The 12,560-nt window shown below is 34.2% G+C and overlaps 1 protein-coding gene across 6 annotated transcripts in view; it reads right to left on the bottom strand.

Moving 5' to 3' along the window:
• Nucleotides 1–12,560, bottom strand: part of ZC3H6 (zinc finger CCCH-type containing 6) — a 67,486-nt gene that overhangs the window by 16,075 nt on the left and 38,851 nt on the right. For all 6 annotated transcript variants that reach the window (XM_072770204.1, XM_072770207.1, XM_072770205.1 and 3 more), the window contains 2 exons: nt 6,737–6,986; nt 4,253–4,386 (listed from right to left, as the gene is read on the bottom strand). In XM_072770204.1, the coding sequence (XP_072626305.1) occupies nt 4,253–4,386; nt 6,737–6,986 (384 nt within the window). The remainder of the gene's footprint in view (nt 1–4,252; nt 4,387–6,736; nt 6,987–12,560) is intronic.

The raw sequence follows: 12,560 nt of genomic DNA on the forward strand, positions 1-12,560 counted from the left end.
ACACAAAATTTGTACTTTTCAGGAGTATTCTGAAGAAATTATCAGGGAGGCATAATACATTTGTTCACAAAAATAACTATCACAGAATTACTTACATGATAAAACAACAAACAGATAGACACATAGAAATACTCTATACAGGGCAGCCCGGGTGGCTCAGTGGTTTAGTGCCGCCTGATCCTGGAGACCCGGTATCGAGTCCCACATCAGGTTCCTTGAATGGAGCCTGCTTCTCTCTCTCTCTCTCTCTCTCTGTGTGTTTCTCATGAATAAATAAAAAAAAATCTTAAAAAAAAAAAGAAATACTCTACACATTCCAAATAAAGAGACCAGTCAAATACACTGTGATGCAGATCAGTGGTAGATTATTATGTAATCATTACAAACTGATGAGATAGACAATTTAAGGACATAAGAAAATGTTCACAATACTTTACTAACTGGAAAACTGACCTGAATTTTATAATAACAGAGATAAAAAGACTAGAAGAATATACCCACACATCTAGGAGTATATGTTTCTAGATGGATCTCTAAAAAATTAGACACATTGCATGTGTGGTTACTCTGTACTTCCTTTAGGAAAAAAAAAAAAAGAGGGAGGATGTATTTCCTTTAACTTTTAAAAAATAACAAAAAGAAGTATATGGTAGGAAATCCCACAGCCCTACCTGTTTCCCTTACTTTCTCCTTCAATCCCTATTTGACTTTTGCTATGAGTACAAGAAGACTGAGTAACAAGAATATGATGCTTAGCCATGTAAGGACTTAAATTCATGAGCTCTATAAAACAGTACTGTTTTTCAAAACACCTGGTATGTACCATGCTTTGTATATAGTAGGAGTTCAAGAGCTCTTTACTCTTCTTTAAAAAAAAAAAAAGACTTTATTTATTTACTCATGACAGACACAGAGAGAGAGAGAGGCAGAGACAAGGCAGAGGGAGAAGCAGGCTCCATGCAGGGAGCCCAACACAGGACTCGATCCCTGGTCCCCAGGATCACACCCTGGGCTGAAGGCGGCACTAAACCACTGAGCCACCCAGGCTGCCCACTCCTTATTCTTCTAATTTGATTTGTTTCCCTTTCTCTCAATTTGCTAGGAGATGTAGAAAAAAACACAACGTACTGAAAATAGGAAGCTGCCTCACAGCAAACTCTTGAGGCAAAGATGGCTAGACTTCAAGTCTGATCCTCAGTGCGAGAGTTTGAAATATATGTTTTACTCTAAGAATTTTGAAAAAAAAAGTACAAAAATAACAAGAAAACAGATAATCCTATAGGTTCTTTTTAAAAATATAAGTATACCCAAATTGCCCCAGGAAAACACAATGAAACGCTTATACTACTCTGATAGGATCATTTAAAATGTCTTATATTAACATAAATTTGACTCACAAACATTTTCTATTTCCAGGCCTATTTAGAAAAGTAGATATAAATGACCAGCTCACATTATGCCTTCTGTACAAAGAATGGTGGCTATAATAAAATAGGAAACCAAGGAGAATGCATTATACAAAATCAATAAGCCAACTTGAAGAATATAACTGAAATTAGAAAGTAAAATATTAGGTAATCACCAAAAAAACCTCCAAAACCACCCTGAAAAATAACCAAGTTGTACCTATATTTCATCAACTCACTCTACATTACTTTCTAATGATGTGCCTCATTGTTTTAATAGAAGATAGAGGTTCTTCTGTTTTGTTTTTTTAGCTTAGCTTAAATGAGTAGAAAGTATATCAGTAACCATACCATGAATAACCTAATTATAATCAAGATAATCTAGAAAATCTAAAGCAACGTTAAAAATAAAATTTTAGGATAAAATACAGTGCTTAGAAGATCTGATCTTTTATGTACGAGCCTACAGAAGCAACATGAATGCCCTCTACCCTTAAGATCTCTTGTTAAGAGAAGAAGTCATTTAGTTCATCACCCTTACTGGACAAATGTGAAAAGTGAAGATTAGAGAAATAAATGTCTTGCCAAGGGTCATACGATGAGTTAGCAGTCAGGATACAAAGAATTGTTTGCATTGTATCATGCTATCTCTAAGAAAACACAATTCAAGAAAGGAGGAGGAAAAAAAAAGAAAGAGGAAGAGAAAGGAAAGATGGAGAGAAGAAATATAAACTATCTACTTGGTTATATTAAAATGTATTTACTCTAGAAGATACATTATACTGACATCAGGAACAAGAGCGTAAAATATTTTTTAAATATATAAGGAAGAGGAAATGAAAAGATTTACCAGCAAAAATAATATGTATTTATAGAAAATGTAACAGCTATTATAAAGACAAAAAAAAACAAGGAGTTTTATGGCAAACAGAATAAATAAATCCTTCAAATATATCAAGAATTTGTTCTATTTGCTTGTTCTATAACCATCCTTGAATTTTCAAGACAGTTCATGGACATGCAGGTATCTGTGAATTTATCTGGCTTTTGGAATATCTCACACTCCCCTGGAAAGGATGGAAACTGATCTGTGGTGGCCAGTCTAGCATGTTCACTCTACCCTGGATAGGTCTCCCCCAGATGACTCCTGAACATAAGCTACTTGCTTGGGCTCTGGCACTCTTCTGGTTGTTTCTGGAATCAAAACAAGAAATCTCTCTTGACAGCCAATAAATTGACACAGTTGATAACATTTTAATCTTAATAAACAAAAGGAAAAATATTCTAAATCTGATGAATGCAAAAGAAATAATTTATTCTGATTTTCTATAACATGATAAAGAATCTTTTAGTTGCAATCCAGATCTGTAAACGTGTTAGTGCTTATAGGGCTCCTGAGAATTATTTTAATACCATACTTTCATTTCACAAATTAAGCAAACTGAGGCTTAGAGACAGTAAATTGTTCAAAGCCACATTTTTTTGGAAGCTAATTTTTTTCCCAAATATAGTGTGTAACTACTGGACATAGGAGAAACCTTACTTTCAGAAAGCATTCATATTAATTTGGTTAGGGAAAGCAGCACATTCTACAGAAGTCTAAGAAGATGGACAGGCAGGTTACAATCACTCAGAAATTCTAAGCTTGTTTCCAAGCTCCCATTCCATGGAACAGTGAGTGGTTCAATGAATATTAATAGATTGGTGTGGGGGAATCCCTGGGTGGTTCAGCAATTTAGCGCCTGCCTTCGCCCAGAGCGTGATCCTGGAGACCCGGGCTCCCTGCATGGAGCCTGCTTATCCCTCTGCCTGTGTCTCTGCCTCTCTCTCTCTCTGTCTCTCATGAATAAATAAATAAAATCTTTAAAAAAATAGATTGTGGGAGTGTGGGGGCAGCTCAGGATCAAGTAAAATCTGAAAACAATGGATTGAACAAAGTAAAATAGGCTTTTTTACACCTAACTTGCAAGAAGCCTTTATACATTAATGTCAACTGAAAATCCCTTTGAGTGGCATGTGCTGGGTTTCACAAATTTATTTGGGCCTGAACTTTTTTTAGGTCATACCCATTAACATCTCCCTAAATAGTATACTGAGGAGTACAACATATTACAAAATCTTTTCCAGTATCTTTAAACCCAGACATCAGAAAACCATTTTCAAATTGCCATATATTGCTATTCTTTTGCTCTTACTCAAGGTTGCAGCTTCTAACAACCTACCCTTGCTCTGTATGATTCAATAAATCTGACTGCAACAGTGGCAGAACACTGGATTTGGACCACTTTAATCCCAAAAGTCGCAACAAGGCTGAAATGTACATGTTCAGAATTCAACATATATTTACTCAATATCTACTATATACAAGACACACGAATTCATCTTTCCAACCATTTATACTGCCTTTTCTTCTCTTTCAAGCTTTCAGTTCTAATAAGTTCTAATAAGTTAATTTACCACTACAGTATCATCTCCCTTTTTATTAGCCATGCTACCATATTGAGCTATTAGCATTTTATTGTCCTTTGCATCTAGAGAAGATCACTTCTAGGAAAGAAAAGCACAACAGAGGACTACTAGAACCACATTCTGACATACCAATTTTATTTTGAGGTGCTTTCAAACACATTAATTTTTTTGAGGTCACCTTACATTTGCATCTCTATTCTAGCATCTTGACTAATTAAAACAATTCTTTTAATTCTTTTTTTTTAGAATCTACTTATACTCATTTGATCTTAGCTAGAAATTTTTCATTTACTAGGAAAGTAGCATTAAAATCACAATGCTTTCTTTGCAGCCAAACAAATTAAACGCTCTCCTCATTATCTATAAAGTCTCAGTACCTCTTGAAAGTCATCCATTCCTGAAAACATATTAGGCCCTTTATTGGTTCTTCCCCCACGGTCTTTGCGTTTGATTTTCTTCGGCAAACCACGTCCACGACCAACATTAAAACTTTTAACCCTCTGTTCAATACCTAAAAGAGTTAAAATGTACTTCAAATATTATAGAAAAAACAACACATCTGTCAATCTATTAGTTTATAGGGAACAGCATATTTTAAATAGTCTATAATATACAGTGCATTCTTTTTCTTCTTCTCTAGATTCAGTGAAAAAAATTAAGTAAATCTTTACATTTTATTTTCTGGGTAGTGTTTCTCTCTCTCTCTCTCTCTTTTAAGGAATGTTAACAATAATAAGGCAGGCAAGGCACAAGAATATACATGGCTACAGAAATCCAAGCTAGTTTTATTCTTTTCAATTTTCCTTTGAATAAGAAAATAACAAGGCTTTCTGTTTTTAAGAGAATGAAATATTATATTCATCCCTAAGGAAGACACTGTAGGTATTAGTGGTTAATTTGACCAAACTGAGCTTCTAGTGATAATTTTGTGTTCATATCACATATATTTCTGAGTAAAATTTATACATCTTTTACTTTCAAAAAACTTGGTATTTAAAAGTATGTAATTATGAAAATTACGTATTAGGTAGGGTAGTAAGTTACAGAATGATTTCTTATTTTACCAATGTCACATTGAACTAATACATTTTCTTACATATTAAGTAATCATAAACCAACAAACCAGTAAATAAATATATGAAAAAAATGTTTTACCTCATTCAAAAAAGTCAAAGAAATTAAAAATTTTAAAATAACATACCAATTTTCACTTCAAAGAACAATGTTGGTAGGGACTTGGAGAAATTGGCATTTTCACACACTGGTGGGGTATTATTATAAATTGTTCTATCAACTTTTTGGAAATCAATTTGGTATATGGACCAAAAATCTTCAAATATGTGGCTATATCTTTTGATTAAATTCTGCATTTCAGAGTTTATTCTTCAGAAAAAATATTTGTGAAGATATCCTCTGAAACAGTGTATAAATATGCAGGGTTAATCACCGAATTAAAAAAAACCTGGGTGCAACTTAAATCTCAATTGACTACAATCACACAAACTTAAGAATCAAACAAAATATGGCATATCTATTTAATTGAATAGAATGTTAGCATTAAAAGCTACTCATTAATGTAAGAATGACTGAGATATAGTCCATAGTTTAGGGAAAAAATAAGTTAAACAATATGCATAGTTTTTTGTTAAAAATAATTGTCAGGAAAATTCTGGAAGAATGTACATTAAAAATATTAATAGTAATTATTTCTGGGTGTAGGGATTCAAATTAGTTTTGTTTTATCTTTGATCTTTGTTATATTATTGTATCTATATACAGAAAAATCTTTCTGCATTTGACCATATATTACTTTCACACCTGAGGGGGAAAAATGAATGTCAAAAATAGAAGAATACTCCATTCTTTAACAGAACAAACAGGAAGAGCTTGAAAGGGGAAACCTCAGGTGGGAATGGCTGAGCAAAATCTCTCCATGTTCCCTTATTCCCCAAGTGGAGTGATTCCTGACACCACTATGTCTAGACTTCAGGAAGAAACTTACTAATTACAGTAGCATATGCACAAATTCCTTTCCCTTTTAGGTCAGCAAAGCCTGGATTCACATTTTTCAAAGGAATTTTGCTACGAAATCAAGAAAAAATAAAAGTCATAAAAATAACTACATTTACTCATAACTGATTCCTTTTGTCAACAATATAGAAAGTATAGTCATATAGGGCTTGGGTGCTCACTCCTTCACTTCAGCATCATCTTGCTCCAGTTTTCTTGAAGCAGACATTGAGTGGACAGTTTTTAAGGCTGATTTGACCTTTACGTGACCCACCGTTTCTATGGCAACTCGCCCTGGTGTCTCAGGGATCATGTACCTCAACACAGCAGATGAATTAATGATCACTCCAGAAATTTCTTTAGTTTATGTTATTTCCAATCCTGAAGGATATTCATAATCCTAAGTATAAGTACATTTGCACAGCAAAGATGATCATCATCTTTTAAAGTTTAATAAAAGAAGAGCTTCCCAGAATTGTATTTACAGGTCTAAAATATAAAGCAATGTATAGAGTAACAGAAACAACTGAAAAAGGCAAGCCATTTTTTCAGTATACTTACGTCCTTATACAAGGAAAGGGAAAAAATGTAATAGGAAACGTGTTTTACATTTTTATAACTTTAAAAAATATTAGCGTATCTTTCTAATTCAAATATTAAGATATCATGCAGAATGAAATATTTGTAGATTTTTGTCCTCAAAGTCTATAAAATAAAGAAAAACAAATTCAGGAACCACAGGAACAAGCTGATCTTGAGAAGGAACTAAGAAACTGAAGTTGTTACTCCATAACTACCTGTTGTAATAAGGTTCTCATATTGAAAAAAGAGACTGACAATTTCACACTTACCTTGCTGAACTTTCATCCTTTGTTTTTTCCCTGGTTCTTTAGAAAATGATGATCCTAAAGCAGTAGCTGAGGTTTCTTTAGCTTGTCTGTATTGTTTTAGCTGACTGGCAAAATCTTCCTCTGTTTCCTGACTGTAGGTACCGAAGTTGTCATCACTGTATGTACTGTACTCATCATATTCTTTACTTTTAAATTTTTTGTTATGTTGACTTTTCTTTGATGTCATGTAGCTTCCTGATAAATGTCCATGCTAAGTGAAAATGAACAATCATTATCAGGATTTTTTTAGTTACATAAATGAACTGATAATAACACAGGATATCTTTTTCCCTCAGAAATTTGAAGAAGGGGAAAAGAAAAGACAGTTGAAGTTCTGACTCCTGGTTAGTACTTGTCTATGACAGTATTTAAAACTAGGCTCAAAAAGCTAAATGGGGGCATCTGGGTGGCTCAGTGGTTGAGTATCTGCCTTTGGCTCAGGGCTTGATCCTAGGGTTCTGGGATGGAGTTCCATATCCTGTTCCCCTCAGGGAGCCTGCTTCCCCCTCCTGACTATTGTCTCTGCCTCTCTCTGTGTGTCTCTCATGAATAAAAAAATAAAATATTAAAAAAAAGCTAAATGCTACTCTGGTATTATTAAATATTATAAATTTAGTTCATAGATCCTTGCTGGTGTGTTTTGTTTTATTTTCCACGTTCCAGGTCTCAATATTTGTACACAAAAGTATACTTAAAAATCTATACTGTTATACATGAATTCTTTCTCTAAAAATTTAAAAAGTCTTTTGGAAAATATGGAAAATATAGTAAAATAGCTTGAGGTGGAAGAAAATATATATTCTTCTAATATTGTTCCAAACAAGTTTAAGCATATTAAATTAATTAAAAGACCATATGTGTGGAAATTTTAGAAAAAGGAAAGGTTTATATCTGAAGTCTAACAAAGATTTCTGTAAAAGTTAAAAACATCTAATGAAAAAATTGCTCATTAGTAACTATTTATTATAATATACATTATCAACTTTATTAATATTTTTCTAAAGCATATGAAAACTAAGAATATACTTTAGTTCTATAATTTTTTTTAAGTAGCATGGGACCTCAATGGTGGGACTTGAACTTTTAACCCTGAGATCAGGACTCGGACACTTAACAAACTGAGCCACCCAGACACTCCTAGTCCTACAATTTTATTTAATGATAGTATTCAATTCTATCTCTATTCATTAAAATATTTGTACTATTTCAATCCTATCTTCTGTCAATTGTTTTTTAAAAAAAGAAAAAATTCACAAAATTACAGTTTGAAGATCTAGCAAAGCCCAGGCCATGACTCACCTTCAGCTTAGCACATTTTAAATATAATATAAAAATACTGTCTGCCCTGGTAGATTATTAACAATTGACTAACAAAATGCAGGGAAATACTAGATATTTTTCAGTAATTATAAAATAGAGACAAAAAAACTTAACTAAACATATCAAGAAAATCAATTAGCTCATCAATTTTAAATTTTGAAGATATATTAAGATTTCTGAATTGTTTTAAGCAGTATTTTAGAAATTTTTTTGTTGTTTGTTGTTTTTAAAATGAACTGTTCTAATCTAGTATTTTAGAAATTCAGAAAGGAATTTATAATTGTAGCTACGAGGCAGTTTCTGACATTTTAAATAAAAACACTATGAAAATAAAGTAAAAAACAATTGCTTAGATTAGGTGAAGATTAATTAATTAGTTGAACGGTGCCTACTTTTCCTTTATTAAAAAAACGTGATTCCATGACCCACTAGATCAGATGGATTTAATAAATATATTCAGAACATACCATCCTAAAACAGAATACACATTCTTTTCAAGTGCACATGGAACACTCTCCAGAATAGATCACACATTACACCACAAAACAAGTCTCAACAAATTCAAAAAGATCAAAGTTACATCATGGTCTTTTCTGACCACAACACAATGAAACTAGAAATCAATCACAAGAAAAAAATCTGGAAAGAGTACGAATACATGGAAGTTAAATAACATGCTACTAAACAATGAATGGGTCAACCAAGAAATCAAAGAGGAAATAAAAAAATACATGGAGACAATTGAACATGAAAACACAACAGTCCAAAGTCTTTGGGATGCAGAAAAAGTAGTTCTAAGAGGAAAAAGTATAGCAATACAAGTCTACCTCAAGAAAAAAAACCTCAATAACCTAATCTCATACCTAATGGAGTTAGAAAAAGAACAAACAAAACCCAAAATCAGCAGAAGGAAGGAAATAATAAAGATTAGAAGAGAAATAAATGACATAGAGAACTAAATAAACTACAAAACAGGGCAGCCCCCGTGGCGCAGCGGTTTAGCGCCGCCTGCAGTCCAGGGTGTGATCCTGGAGACCCTGGATCAAGTCCCACGTTGGGCTCTCAGCATGGAGCCTGCTTCTCCCTCTGCCTGTGTCTCTGCCTCTCTCTCTCTCTCTCTGTGTCTCTATGAATAAATAAATAAAATCTTTTAAAAAAAAACAAAACTACAAAACAGATCAATGAAATCCGGAATTAGTTATTTTCAAAAACACAATTGATTAGATTTCTAGTCAAACTCACACACACACAAAAGAGGACTCAAACAAAATCAGAAACAAAAGAGGAGAAATAACAATACCACAGAAATACAAAAGATTATAAGAGAATATTATGAAAAATATGCCAACTAATTGGACAACCTAGAAGAAATGGGTGACTTTCTAGAGACATATAACCTACCAAAACTGATCAGGAAGAAATAGAAAATTTAAACAGACTGATTACTAGTGATGAAATTGATTCAGTAATCAAAAAACTCCCAATAAACTAAAGTCCAGGATCCAGATGGCTTCACAGATGAATTCTACCAAACATTTTTTTTCTTTTTAAAGATTTTATTTATTTATTCATGAAAGACACAGAGAGAAAGGTAGAGATGTAGGCAGAGGGAGAAGCAGGCTCCAGGCAGGGAGCCTGATATGGGACTCGATCCTGAGACCGCAGATCACACCCTGAGTCAGGGGCAGGTGCTCAACCGCTGAGCCACCCAGGTGTCCCCTACCAAACATTTAAAGAAGAATCAATACCTAGGCCAGCATTGCCCTGATTTCAAAATAAGATAAAGACACCATCAAAAAAGAGAACTATAGGCCAATATCTCTAATGAATATAGATGCAAAAATCCTCAACAAAATATTAGCAGACTGAATCCAACAATTCATTAAAAAAAATCATTCATGGATATTCAAGTGGGACCTATTCTTGGGCTAAAGAGTTGTTCAATATTCATAATCAACTACTGTGATATATCATACCAATAAGAGAAAGAATAGAAACTATATGATCATTTCAATAGATGCAGAAAAAGCATTTAACAAAGTACAACATCCATTCATGATTAAAATCCCCAACAAGGTAGGTTTAGAGGGAACTACGTCAACATAATAAAGGCCTTATATGAAAAACTCATAGCTAACATCATACTCATTGAGGAAAAACTGAGAACTTTATCCCTAAGGTCAGGAACAAGACAAAGATGTCCACTCTCACTTCTTTTATTCGACATAATATTAGAAGTCCTAGCCACAGCAATCAGACAAGAGAAAGGAATAAAAGGCATCAAAATTGTTAAGGAAGAAGTAAAATTTTCACTGCAGATGACTTGATACTATACATAGAAAACCCTAACAACTCCACCAAAAAACTACCAGAACTGATAAATGAATTTAGTGAGGTCAGAGAGCCCATAAAATCAAGGTACAGAAATTCATTGCATTTCTATACACTAATAGTGAAGCAGCAGAAAGAGAAATTAACAATCTCATTTACAATTGGACCAAAAATAATAAAATTACTAGGAATAAACCTAATCAAAGAGGTGAAAGACCTGTACTCTGAAAACTATAAAACACTAATGAAAGAAACTGAAGATGACACAAACAAATGGAAAGACATTCCATGTTCATGGATAGGAAAAACAAATATTGTTAAAATGTCTATACTACCCAAAGCAATCTACAGATTTAATGCAATCATTATCAAAATACCAATAGTATTTTTTACAGAATTAGAATAAACAATCCTAAAATTTGTTTGGAGCCACAAAAGATTTCAAATAGCCCAAAACAATCTTGAAAAAGGAAAAAACTAGAAGTATAATAATTCCAGGCTTCAAGTATATTACAAAGCTGTGGTAATCAAAACAGTATGGTACTAGCACAAAAACAGACACATAGATCAATGGAACAGAATAGAAGCCCCAAAATAACCTGACAGTTATATGGTTAATGAATCTTTGACAAGAGGCAAGAATATGTAATGGGAAAAAGACAGTCTCAGGGCACTTGGGTTGCTCAGTCAGTTAAGTGTCTGTCTCAGGTCATGATCCAGGGTCCTGGGATCCAGCCCCACATTGGGCTCCCTGCTCAGCCAGGAGCCTGCTTCTCCCTCTCCCTCTGCTCCCCACCACCGACTCGTGTTCTCTCCTGCTTGCTCTGCTTTCTCTCTCTAAATACATAAATAAATCTTTTTTTAAAAAGATAAAAGAAAAAGTCTTTTCAACAAATGGTACTGGGAAAACTGGACAGATACATGCAAAAAAATGAAATGAGACCATTTTCTTAGACCATATACCAAAAAAAAAAAAAAAGAAAGAAACCAAACAAACCTCAAAATGGATTGAGCACCTAAATGTGAGACCTGAAACCATAAAAATCTTAGAAAAGAGCACAGGCAGTAATTTCTCCAACATTTCCCATAGTATCTTTCTAGGTAACGTCTCTTGGGACAAGGGAAACAAAAACAAAAATAAACTATTGGACTACATCAAAATAAAAAGCTTCTGCACTGCAAAGGAAACAACAAAACTAAAAGAAAACCTACCAAATAGGAGAATATATTTGCAAATGACAATTTGATAAAGGGTCAGTATCCAAAATATATAAAGAACTTAATCAACTCAACACCAAAAAACAATCCAAAAATATGTGATTCCATTAATGCTTCAATGACATATTTCAGTACTCTATAACTAAAGGGTACTCTTTAGTACTCTGAATTTTTCTCTGCAGATTAGATGCTTGTCGTAAAAACTTTTCTTTTAACTTTTTTTTTTATTATTTATGATAGTCACGGGGGGAGAGAGAGAGAGAGAGAGAGAGAGAGAGAGAGGCAGAGACACAGGCAGAGGGAGAAGCAGGCTCCATGCACCGGGAGCCCGACGTGGGAGCCCAACGTGGGACTCGATCCTGGGTCTCCAGGATCGCGCCCTGGGCCAAAGGCAGGCGCTAAACCACTGCGCCACCCAGGGATCCCCAAACTTTTCTTTTTTTTAAAGCAGGCTCCAGCCCCAGCAGAGAGCCCAATGGGAGGCTTAAACTCACAACCCTGAGGATCGAATCCTGAGCTGCTTAACCGATTAAGTCACCCAGCGCTTCCAAAACTTTGAATTCTTAGTATTAATTTAATCTGATTTTTCACAGGCTTTACAAAAATAATCTACCTATTCCTACTTTTTTTTTTTTTAAGATTTTATTTATTTATTCATGAGAGACACAGAGACAGAGATAGAGAGAGGCAGGGACACAGGCAGAGGGAGAAGCAGGCTCCATGCAGGGAGCCTGACATGGGACTCGATCCCGGGTCTCCAGGATCACACCCCGGGCTGAAGGCGGCGGTAAACCACTGAGCCACCCGGGCTGCCCCCTATTCCTACTTTTTAAAATAGAATTATCCCTAAACATTCTATTTCTCCCCTTAGTTAGTTTTCCCAACTGCAAATATTCCTAATAGCCCTCTAATGATG

The sequence above is a fragment of the Canis lupus genome, chromosome 12 (assembly GCF_048164855.1).
Source record: "Canis lupus baileyi chromosome 12, mCanLup2.hap1, whole genome shotgun sequence".
In the NCBI taxonomy this organism is placed as follows: domain Eukaryota; kingdom Metazoa; phylum Chordata; class Mammalia; order Carnivora; family Canidae; genus Canis; species Canis lupus.